A 12,692-nucleotide genomic window follows, 5' to 3' on the forward strand; every position below is an offset into this window, starting at 1 on the left:
ATCAAAAAGCATTTCGTGCGTTAAGAAAGAATTGGTTTTTGGGGTAAAAATACTATTGAATTTGGGCTGGGCAACAGTGAACCCATCGAGTCCAATCGATTGTCAGCCTGGTGGACTGCATATTAAGAAACGGTGGGAAGACAAAAAAATCGGCTGGCAAGGTTATGGCATCAGTCTTGCAATGCTTCGAAAAGATTTCTGTATATCTCAAATTTTAATAGACCTTTTTATCAACACTTCAGTTACGCCGCTATTTTTTTATGCCAGATCTTTTGCAATTTTAAATTGCCTGTTATAGCTACCCATAGATGTATTGAATCACCCAATTTATTACTTAAGAACGAACAACTCTGTCCACGTTATAAAAACTTGTCTACAGATGTCGCCTTTTACTTTGGCATTGTTTTGTTTATTGCACGTTTATGCCAATTTAAGGTTTGAATATTGGATACTGCGATGGTAGCGCAATCTATCGGTCAAACATTCCAAAATTGGCAATTAATTACAAATAAAAAATTAATTTAAAAAAACATTGTCCAGTGGACCAAATTGTGAATCTAAACCATTCTCGAATCCCCTTGAACACACACACAAAATTTCATCGAAATCGGTCCAGCCGTTTAGGAGCAGTTCAATTACAAACACACGGTCAGAAGATTTATATATAGATACATATAAAGATTGTCATTTTTACATGTCTATGACTACGGCAAAGCCTTTATACTTGGATACTGAAACACAAAAAATTGCTAGTGATTTCAATTTGTGTTTCAAATAATGTACAAGTTATTATGCTTTGTTGATAATGTTATCGGTAAGTAATCGAAATTAATCAATATGTTTTTAAATTTATTAGAACAGATATATAGTTTTCTATAAACTGCACTGAAACATATATATGTATATAATATAGTTTTTTGCATAAATATATATATTTTTTCTAATTTTGTGCCGCATTACATTTGAGTAAATTACGAATCAATACTTTGTATATTCAACCGAAGTTCATGGTTTTCAGTGGCGGATTCGGAACCTTTTTCTGGAGGCGATTTTCTTCCAACATATTATTAAATTTCTGAATATCTTCGAATATTGATGTTACTTCGTTAATTCTTGTGAACTTGAATCAAAATCTTCGAAGCGACTTTTGACATCCCCCCGTGGATCGGCCACTGATTGTTTTAGTATCACTTTGAGAGGTGGAGAGAAGTGTGACGACTTTACAAATTATACCTACTGCACGTCATATCTTGTAGTGTATGTATATATGTATTTTAGTATTCATACTCTATCGTAAATAGTATTTTTGTATGTGGTATAAAAAATATTTCAGCTCGATTCTGCGTCCATATGCTTACACCTAGTAGTTCTTACACATACGCTACATTTGTAAGATCTCACCTTTTGCACTCAAAAACTGCATCAAGCTGCAATAATTGAAATATCTAAATAAATTTGAAGTTAAGTAAAGGAACATAAAACTTTAAGCTTTTCAAGCTAAATTTTAGTAAGTATACAATATTTGTAAGTTGGGATAAAACTAATAAATTCAATCAACTCGCAGGTATATAAAGTATTCATATGGCATTTCGCTTTTCATCGTGAGCTACACTACACTTTAACTTACTTATATAGTTTTCCTAATAGGTTCTTTGTGTCGTAAGTTTCTCTTACGCTTACTCTTCGGCAGTACGACTTCATAGTTCACATATTTCAAGTTTGATTCAATAGGACTAACAAGTAGTGTGTATGTACGTAGTGACATGTATATCATTAATATGTAACATATGGTACATATATACCCATGTATATAAGTAATTATATATATGAATGCTTATTTTTCAACAGTTTTGATTGTTTTGTGTTTTCTTCGCATATCCATTATGACGCTCTTAAAATATATTCTTTTATTTCCTTTTTCATTTTATTTGTCCAAATACTCGGTTTTTTGTATAAAAAATGATTACGATAGTTTTCTAACCTTACTTCATGTACACACAATACTACGTTTGCGTGAAAGTGTATTTTTATGACGGCAATATTTTAAGTATATATGTACTATGTATAATATATATTTATAAATTTATGCACATACGTTTGCATTAACCATAATTTCTCATATTTATAAATAGTTTGCTCAAAATACTCACATTTATTTTCACTACTAAACACCTCACTACAATATCTACTGCTATTATGAGTTTCATACTAAGTATATTAGCTTTTATTTATTATTATTTGCAATAGGTATATGCGCGTTAGTATTGAATACTTTGGGTCGGATTTGGTGGCCACTTAGTCCAATTGGCCTCTCTGTCCATTTTTTTATTCTCAAATCAAATATGAATAGTCAGCGGACTTTTAAGACTAAGCATTTTTGAACTAAACAAAATGTCAACTGAAAGCGAGGTTTGACCCCAATTGAGATTTTCCTTTTCGCCATGTTTTATGCCAAAAAACAATAATTGTCCGATAATGTTTCGAGTCATTTAAGAATAGATAGCAATTTAACTTTTCGCTGTCGGTCACACCGATTTACAGTTTAAACTTCAAAGGAAAGCGGTAAGATGGATTGACCGTGCATGTTATTAGAAAAATTTTGCAAAGATATATAGTACATATCGTCACCCAAATTGGAAAATAATGTTTACTTTACAGCCGAAGGAACAAGGATATAATAGAAGCCACTCATATGGAAACAAAATTTGAGTTTTGGTTATAAAATGGTTAGATCTTGGTTATCATACACTTATATTGAAACAAAATTAGAGTTTTGGTTCTAAAATGGTTAGATCTTGCTTATCATACACTTATAATGAAATAAAATTTGAGTTTTCGTTATAAAATGATATTGGTTATTATATCGGACAGCGACTTCGGTTTTTTTTTGGAACGTTATTTTGTATTTTAGGTGACGATATGTATCATTACAAAAAACAAGTCTTTGGCGCAAATTTTCATTGACGGATCTACAAAAAAGTCTTGGCAAATTGTTGTAGTTTCATAACAAATACTGGGGCGGCATTTATTTTACTTTTTGATTATTATGAAAGCTGTCAAAAATCAGCATTTTATAACATTGTCGGAACATTAGATTGGCCATTTTAAAAACACCCTTAAAGAATTAGGCAATTTCGCTACTAGTATTAGTCGCTTGGTTCTCCGGTGGACCTACATATATGACGCATATACAACCCTAAATACAACATATGTCTATATATTATAAATACCTAATACTACATCAGCATACAGATAATTAACGCAAATTTTTCATTTTTTTAAATAGAAATTTATAAAATAATATATAAAATTATATAAATTTATAACTTTAATGTAAAGAAACAAAGCAACTCATAACAAAATATCACGATTTTATGAGAAATGTACAAATATTTTGCAAAGGACAGCGAAACAACTTTAGTTGTATAAAATGCGATATTAACTGTGTTGTTCCTTGAAATTTTATTTCGCACTAACTTTGCCAGTTACTTTTAGCGGTTTAATTGCTGATATGCCGCTTTTTATGATATCAGCTTTTCAAAATTCTCCGAACTTCATTCTTACCAGCTGAATCCGGGAAAGCTTTTGCGAGAAAATTGAGAGAGTTTCGCAACATGTCATTCCTAATAAATACTTTGACACCTTATGAATTGCGCAAAATATTTTATGAATAATGGATGCTCTGCAAACTGACCGACTGGAGCTATAAAATGTCAAAATGTTGTCACTAGAATTCCTATAAGGCTTTCTTCACAGAGATAATATGTGAACGTGCTCAGATTTTCTTAAAAACAGCCCTCATACTGGAGAGGTTAAAAAGTTCATACAATTTTGCTTGCAATTGTAGATAACGGCAGTTTTTTCAGATGTGTGGATTTCAATGAAACTATATTATTTTTGCGGTTGGTTCTTTTTACAGCTGTTACTTGAATAACTCAGTTTGCTTTGCGATTCATAACGAATGAATAATGAGCGCATTATTTTGTCGGAGGCCTGTGGCGTAGCCTCCCAGATCGTATGATTTAACACCGCTGGACTATCGGCAACTTAGATAAGAATATTCGGTCCAAATTGCTGCAAGAACAGTTCGAAAATTGAGCCTTTCGGCTGGAATTTAATCGAACCCGCCGCGACGAATATTTGCGCGAAATCATTTTGAAAAAATAAATACAAATTTTTAACAACAAAGCTAAATTTTTGGCCATAATATTAAATTATATGCGTTTAATACTTTCTTGAAAGCCACATGTCTAAAAAAATACCCTTTATATGCATTTTCTAGCTTACCACTGCCATTCATCTCCTCATCAAACTTTTGCCATACTCCGTTAAACTGGAATATGCTTGCTAAAAGGTTTTATTTCTTATTGATTTTGTTTTATGGCTAAACATAAATACCTAATACGGGTCTTATGCAGGAACGAGAAGCTTATATGTGCGTGGGGCGGTGTAATGCGGTGTTTTGATTGCATGCACCGCAACGGTAGTACCACATCCGTATGTTGCGATCTTTATCAGGAACCTCATAGGCTTATCTTTAAATAAGTTTGGACGGGAGAATTAAGCCAAAATCGAGTAATTAAAATAAAGGTATTTGCTTAATCACAACTGGACTGAAAGCATTGTGTGTTTTATTGCTAAATATTCAGCCTTTTAATTAAAGGTATATCTTGTACCAAATTTATATACTTTATGAAAACAAAATAAATGTATATGGCTATCAGACCAATTCCATTCATAACAAGATACACTAAACTTGACAATGAGCACAAAATTCAGAAATATTTTGACAGAAATTAAATTTCAATTATTAATTAAATAAAATGTAAATAATCAAAATAATTAATTTAAAAAAAAAATTTGAATTTGTAATTATTTTAGTTTTAATTTAAAATATGATTTTATTTTGCGCCCACTGTCGATCTAGGAAGGTCAGCTTATTAATTCACTGGCGATACACTCGTACAAAATAGTTGTCGGCTTAATGTAAGATAGGTAATTGCTAGTTAGATCTAATTTTGAGTATTTTTCACACACTGTAACATTAGTAATGTAAAGTATTTGGTTATTTAGATTTATATTTGCACCATCTTAAAATACTACATGCAAAGTAACGATTTTACACACTAAATACGAGTACTGTATAAATGTATAATATCGAGTCACAAACAAGTATTCGATAACTAATTATTGCTTTCCATTTAAATCTCACCGATTTTTAATGCTTATGGTTTTAGCGTATTGTATGATTATCGCTATTTTATTTATGTATGTATGTATATATATTATGTAGGTATGTATGTATGTAGTTATGAGTGTACTTAACTAATAACGCCGTAATACGCTTATGGTTTCCGTAAGTCTACAATTCGACAATAAACTTTTGTAAAAATAATCAATAACTTACTACACACTAGGGTAACAAAATTAGAAATTCATGCAGCTACATAATTCATCTGAGGATTGGGTAGAGTGGAGGACACGTAATGACGTCAGCGTCGCGGGGCTGGACAGATGAAAGTATTGGAATGCGAACGCTTAAAATGCGCTTCTAGTTAGGGACCATCGGTTGTGCCACTGTAGAATAAGTAAAGCGCTCGCATACCAGAAAGTTGTCACAAAACTTCTACTATAGTCTTCGGCTTTGCTTAATCCTTGCGTTTCGGTGGCTGCTGAACTGCGGCTACTTCGTGCCGCTCCTTCAATGATATTATTGTTGTCCATTTCATGAAGCACCGGCAGCTCAAGATCCGTTTGCCCCACACTGTCGGCGACAAATGAGCGTTGCTTTGGTTTACAGTATTGATGTTGCTTAAAGGTTTTTGTTATGTTTATGCTGTATCCTTCGAGGTACTCTGAGCCCTGCAACAACACAAACAAAGAAAAAACAAAATTCAGTGCAGGAAGGCAGCGCAAGATTTGCAATAAAAAAGCAAGCAGAAATAGGATTCCATAATGGAGGGAAATGTAGTAAATTTCAACATTAATTAAAATACTTTTGTTTTGATACAAAGGAGTGAGTGGCGAATGCTGCTCGTTTTTTTAGATTATGGAAGCAAGTATTTTCATTGGTTACAGTAACCACTGTTCTATTTGCAAAACTCGAATAAATCTGTCTAAAAAATGTTGTCAGTAGCTTTGTGTCTAGATTACATTGAGCAAAGGAAGAGGGTGTCGTACTCATATACAAATTATGTGTAATGAGGAAGAAGGACATTTGATTTGGCGTTTCTATACGAAGGTTGCCGCTTATATTTCGGGATTAGAGAACAAAAACAAATTAATCTTTGAAAAACGCTTTATTGCTTTTTAAAATATTCTGCAGTAAAATCGTTCTGAACGCATCAACCCCTACTTTGGGTGTCGAAAAACGTACACCTCGTAGTTTATTTTTACGCACGGAAACAAAAAGAAACCATTTGGGGCCAAGTCAGGACTATACGATGTATGACTCAATAATTCGATGTTTTGAGTGCTTAAAAAAGCAGTTGTTTCAATCGATGTGTGAGAGCTGGCATTGTCATGGTGAAGAGACGGGCCTTTCTTTACCTTTCATACTACAGTCGGGGCTAAGTAACCGGAACGGACCTGGATTTTGATCTGGCCAAGGACTGTCAACTCGACACCATTCCTCGATATTACTTCAGGAATATTTTATGCCGCAACACAACAAACGTTTTTCAGCGATTGACAAATTGTGTGGGATCCAAAGTAAAAAAAAAAAATTATAGTTACATGTTCATTGAATGTATGCTGGCCCATTAATGCCTATAGTTTTCTCAATCTCACGATAGGACTGTCTTGTAATATCAGTTTGAGCCCTGCATCAGTAGTTTCCGGAACAACAACTGATTTTAGACGATCTTCACCCAATTTTAAAGTGATCTACGGCTTCGATCGAATTCACCATACCATCGACAAACGTTGATATTCGATGCAGCGCCATCGTAAAACGTCGAAAGCTGTAAAAAGTAATCACGCTAAAATATTTGGGATTTAATTCCATTTTTGGCCGAGATGAACATTTTAATTTACTGTAAACAACCGAGTATGTCTTATATAACATTACAAATGACATGCTTTACGATTAAGTTGTGAGTTCCAAGATTGCGACACAAGCGTTGCCAAATCCCGAAATATAAAAGGCAACCTACGTGTGCCTAGGTACTCTATACTAGGTTAGGTTACACCGGCCAACTGTCAAGTCATATGTAGACCTACAGATCCTTTTTTAAATTTAGATGGAAGTTCAGTTTAGGATGTCAACGCTTCTATGTGAAGTTGAATTAAGACTTGAAACCTAACTCTAATAGTTCAACCAGCCCCTTGATCTCCGAAACTCCATTTAAGCCGAGTTCTAGAAAAGACTGGACAGAAACAGAGATGGTTTACCAGCGTCTCTTTCATGCCTACGTGCCTGCATTTTCTAATGTGCCATGGTTAATAACGTCCATACGGCTTTCATGTGATGCCAATAAGTTGTGACCTGTGCCTGGGCCAATAACCGACCTGCAGTCTTCTGGAGACCATGTGAGTAAAAAGCATGCTTATTTTCCTTCCTTTCCCTTACACATGACGTTAGCGATCCTGTATGCCCTTTAGGCAATCCATCTCACCCTGATTTTAACTGTCAACCCTTTTGAAAATGCTATTGTTCATGATTTTTATCGACTTGCGTAGTTTCTGAACTGGATCAGTAGTAGAACTGTTGCCACTTTTAGCAACCTATTTCATTTCCCGGAATGCTCTTGTGGGCTGGAATCCAGTATACATACATACATATGTATGCAGCCACGAAATCTATCGTCTCCGTGTATATATAGTAAGTACATTCTCTGAACCGACGCTAAGGTGATAATAAACGAATTCATAACATGTATACGTATATAGCTATATTTATTGGATTTTAAGAATATTCTATTTGGTTCCGAGTACAATAGTGTGCAAAAATGCTATATAGATAAGTACTTACTGGAATGACATGATTTTTTGCGCCCCAACAAAGTGGCTTAAAAGATCCACTTCTAGTTGCCTCTTGAAACTCATCGAACTGATTTTGCCAGTCGTAAGATATTAATCGTGCCTCCAGCGTCATGCCAGCCAATTCCGGGGGTGAAGAAATCAGCACAGGATTGGAATCACTGAAATATCAATCAACATTATAACATATTATCTTACAATCAATGTATTTGTTAATCCATAACTTATAATAACTGGGAAAGGTTGGCTTAGAAAACTGTGTGAATCCTAATTGCAGACTTTTGGAATGGAATATGCAATACCAAGAAAGAAATGTTATTTTTGTTCATTTAATCAATGATGCAAGCAAAATGTTTTGAATTTTCAAGAATCATCAAACAAAAAGTTCGTTCGTTCTTAGTTCGTTTGTAACCGAATACTTATACTCTTGTAATTGCTAAGTTCAGATGTAACCAAATACTTTATACATTCGCAAATTCGAGGTGGAATGATGAACTGACAAATTAATTTAAAAATTCAATATTTATTTTTCTAATCACATTCTTAACTGGTATCATATTAGTACATATGTCACCTGTCAAGTTATCGAAAATCAAACAATTTTACAATTATACTTGTATATATAGAAAAAAATGTAAAAACCAATTAATCAACTACGTTCGAAATGGCAACAAGTTAAAAGGTATAAATGAATGATGAACTCTTTGATATAAATTAACTAAATTCATCTCTTCCTACTAACAAGGTGCTTATTAACTAAAAAATGGCTTTTTTGCGAATTTATTTCTTAAATATGTATTGACTAATTTTTTTTTTCTTGTACATTATTGAACATACTTTTGACAAGTAATTTTAGGGTAATTTTTTTCGTCACTGTTTTAGTTTATAAATTTTCGACGCGTTTTTCTCAAAACTTCTTTTTCAAAGTCCGTGTTCACTGTCATTTCGAAACTACTTGATATATTCAATACAAACTTATACTTAACACATATTTGACATATAAAATACTTCCCCCATCGTTTAGTATTTTTTTCATATTAAGTGTGTTTTCCACCCACAAAATGGCGAAATTTTTTAGTGAAAAATAGCAATTTTCACTTTAAATGGCCGCCAAAAACTTTTAATTGAAAAATAAATTATCAGAGAAGCCAGGTCTTTCTCCACCTGGTCCGAATAAAATTACTCAATTTAAAAAATAAATATTTAAGAAATAAATTCGCAAGAAAAGTATTTTTTTACCTTAACCCCCATTAAATAAAATTTTGCGAACACCTGAAAATGTCTTTCCGAGCAATTAGAAAAACAAAAAGACTTAAGATAAATTCTGTTTTTGTCACTTCACTTTAGTTTACCGTATTATTTTGCACTTCTTAAAAGTAAAGGAAACCCACGTAAATATTGCTACTCATTGTCTAGTTACCGAAAGTAATCGATTATCCATCCCATATAATTGACATATTCGAAAAAGATTTAGAGACCACAAAAGCTGAAAGACATATGTATGTTCATAACTGTATATTCCAAAGCATATTGTAACAATGCATGATTAAATACTAGGAAAATTTGTTTAAAATTTCAAAAACATAATCAAGCAAAACTAAATTGCGCGAGCGTAGCCCAGCTTTTCATGTCATTTTATGTGTATCCAAATCTTTACTCTTTACTTGTGAGTACAGCTATGTATATCTGATTTTAACCTTGTCATTTTCGTTCTGCTTTATGTGAGCCAACTGTCAACGGCAGCCAATTTTCCACCGGTAGATATCTACACATGTAGCCAAAAGCGAAAGCCCGACCGAGCAGTTCTTGCATCGCCCACACAATTAGGATAATTAATTTTGTATAAGTCGATGGGTGCGGTAAGATCCCCGTTTCATTACAAACTTCTCTACCATTTGTCGCCCTCAACTTTCCATCATCCGTCGTGAGTCTGCGAAAGCGTGAGTATGAACAGAGTGCGGCCGTCGCTAAAATCCTTCAAAAGCCGCATACAAATCTCTTTTAATTAATTTATGATTCCCTTCTCACAATTTGTGCCGCAACCGTGAAGCGGAAACAACAAAAATAAATAATAGTAAACAAAGTGTTTGTCCGTATGCGAGTATGCTGTGAAATTGGGAAGTACTCGCAATAGTCACTGCTGTCGAATGGAAGGTGGTAGCTGTGATGCTTTTGATTTTTAGGAGAGTGTGCCATTGACCACCCAACACTCAAAGCAGGACACCCTTTACGCGCTCTGCCCTTTTTGGGCGGCTTCCGGCTGAGTCCGCGCGGTTTGCTGCGGTACGAAGCAGTAAAATATTGCAGCCGCAGATTGATCCCAATGCGCTTTATCAAATGCATACCAAATCTATAGTATGTGTGCGACTCCACGCTAACAAAAATGAACGCAAACAAATGGGCGAACGATAAATAAAAATGTATTTGAGTGTGTGTATGTATGTTAAATACCTATTATTTAATATACATATGTGTATATAGATGAGCTAACGTGACGTGGAGTAGAGCTAGCGAGCTAGCAATTTTGCATGGCGTCCAGAGCAATCCACCCGTTTCGTGGTGGCAAAGTTGATTGGTGAATGCAATAATTGGAATAATTTTACGAACGACAGCTTGTTTAATCATTGTTTTGACCTGCAAGCGACACTCAACATGCCATTGGAAATCTCACAGTAATGAAGCGCATCCTTCCTTTGAGCATTTGCATTCGTTTGAAGAGCAACTCCTGTAATGCACTTCGAAAATAAATTTATTTTTGCCTTATCATTGACGGCACTGGCGCCGATTATGTGTAACGGTTCTACAGCAGACAACTGCTTTCATCGATTGTACACTTTTATAGATAGAAATACATAGTATGTGTGTATGTATGTGAATTAAATTTTGCCAACGACCTGTATAAGTTCAACACTGATATCTGTGAAGAAAATTCATTCCCTTACCTACGCAAATCTACCACTTTTAAGAGTAGTAATTAATATACAGGTCGGCATTTGCCAAAATAGAACATACTACATACATACTATGAGCAAAAAATAGTAAGGTTTTGTTAAAAATTTAAAAATTTTTAGTTTATTCTTCAAAATCTATGTCGTCCCACTCAAAGTAATCCCTCTGGCCCCACTTGTGTTAACGTTTTTTCCAATCCGCGAAACAGTTATTAAAGTCAATTTCCGCAATAGCCTTCAATGCGCATAGGGATTCACGTTTAATGTCTTCAATTGACTTAAGTAGCGGTCGTTTGAGTTTGTTGAATGACCAGGAGTCACGCGGAGCCAAATGAGGCGAATACGGTAGTTGCGGCACGATATTAGTTGAAAATGTGGCGAAAAACTCACGAAGAATCATTGTAGTATGCGACGGTGCAAAAACCAAGAGTTTTCGGCCCATAATTCCGGTATCTTTTTAGGAATAGCTTTGCGCAAACCACGCATAACACTCAAATGGTATTACTTGTTGACAGTTTGGCTGGTCTGACGGAATTCGGTGTCCACCGCACCTCGATAATCGAAGAAAACTGTCAACATAATCTTGATTTTTGGACTCCTTTGAGCTCACCTTTGCCACGACATTCGGCCGATTGATCGTCTGTTTTCGAGTCGAAAACATAAATCCAAGACTCATCGCTAGTAATAATACGTTTAATGCCATACTGGTAGTCGGAAAGCATTGTTTCACAGACGTTAACGCGATGCTGTTTTTCGAAAAAAATTAATGATTGACTTGTTCATCACCAGTTGATGTTGAGGGCCGTTCTGGACGTGGTTCGTCGTCAACGCGTTCTCTTTGAATAATTTATACCAATCAAAAACACTTGCTAGTGACAAACAATTATCAAGGGTCTTTTCCAACAGTCTGAACGTGTCGGCAATAGAAATTTGATTCCGCACACAAAATTTAATGGAACTTCTTTCCGGAATAATTTCATAAAAATCGTCGAATGCCCTTATGTACTTCAGAAAGGAAAGGTTTACTAAACACTAATGATTATTTTGATGAGAGGTTTGCCACAGATGGCACTATCAACCTAAAAAAAAAATATTTCGAAGAACGGGATTAGTTAGTTATGCGCCTTAACCTCATTGCACAGTATTGAAGGATAGTTTTGAAATTTGAAATTTTCAGAAACTAACAATTTTTTTAATGGATTGAGGTTTGGGATAAGTGCTGGCCATTTCAAATGCCTAATAGTTGATTTTAAAACAACTGTAGCACTGCACTAGTTAGGCGGGAGTTTCGGATCTCGATCAAGCTAAAATATAGAGTAGGGTCTATAGGGTAAACAAATTCAGGTAAATATGTTTACAAAATATTAACATAATCATCATTTTGCAGTTTCCATGTATTTTACGTCTGGGATCGCCATGTTTCTTGTTTATTTAACCTGTTGTTGTTGGATCTGTTCGCTGGACCATATTATGACTGGACCATATTATGATAACCCGTTTCCGGTCCTTAACTGACATGTTAGAACTGGAAAACTGAACTCGAGCTGCAAAGCTTTTCTTGGACAGCACTGGTTCCTTTTACAAAATAGATGTGAGTGGCCCAATTTTTTTCAAAGTTCTTCGGGCTGTCTGTGCTGGCTGGCTGATTATTGCCTTAAGGAGTTAATTTAGAGTTTTTAGTATATACATACATATGTGGGGTAAAGTCGGATGTTTACAAATCGTAAATATGAGTTATATGAGGCTTAAGGCAAGTTTTTGTCC

General features: G+C 34.5%; 1 protein-coding gene across 5 annotated transcripts in view; it reads right to left on the reverse strand.

Annotated features, from left to right (window-relative positions):
* Window positions 1-5,048: 5,048 nt before the first annotated feature.
* The window catches only part of LOC120776591 (MOXD1 homolog 2), a 124,147-nt gene continuing 116,503 nt past the window's right edge, over window positions 5,049-12,692 (reverse strand). For all 5 annotated transcript variants that reach the window (XM_040107363.1, XM_040107360.1, XM_040107364.1 and 2 more), the window contains 2 exons: window positions 7,973-8,141; window positions 5,049-5,862 (listed from right to left, as the gene is read on the reverse strand). In XM_040107363.1, the coding sequence (XP_039963297.1) occupies window positions 5,539-5,862; window positions 7,973-8,141 (493 nt within the window). In that variant the 3' untranslated portion in view covers window positions 5,049-5,538. The remainder of the gene's footprint in view (window positions 5,863-7,972; window positions 8,142-12,692) is intronic.

This window comes from Bactrocera tryoni, chromosome 5 (genome assembly GCF_016617805.1).
Source record: "Bactrocera tryoni isolate S06 chromosome 5, CSIRO_BtryS06_freeze2, whole genome shotgun sequence".
Taxonomy (NCBI): domain Eukaryota; kingdom Metazoa; phylum Arthropoda; class Insecta; order Diptera; family Tephritidae; genus Bactrocera; species Bactrocera tryoni.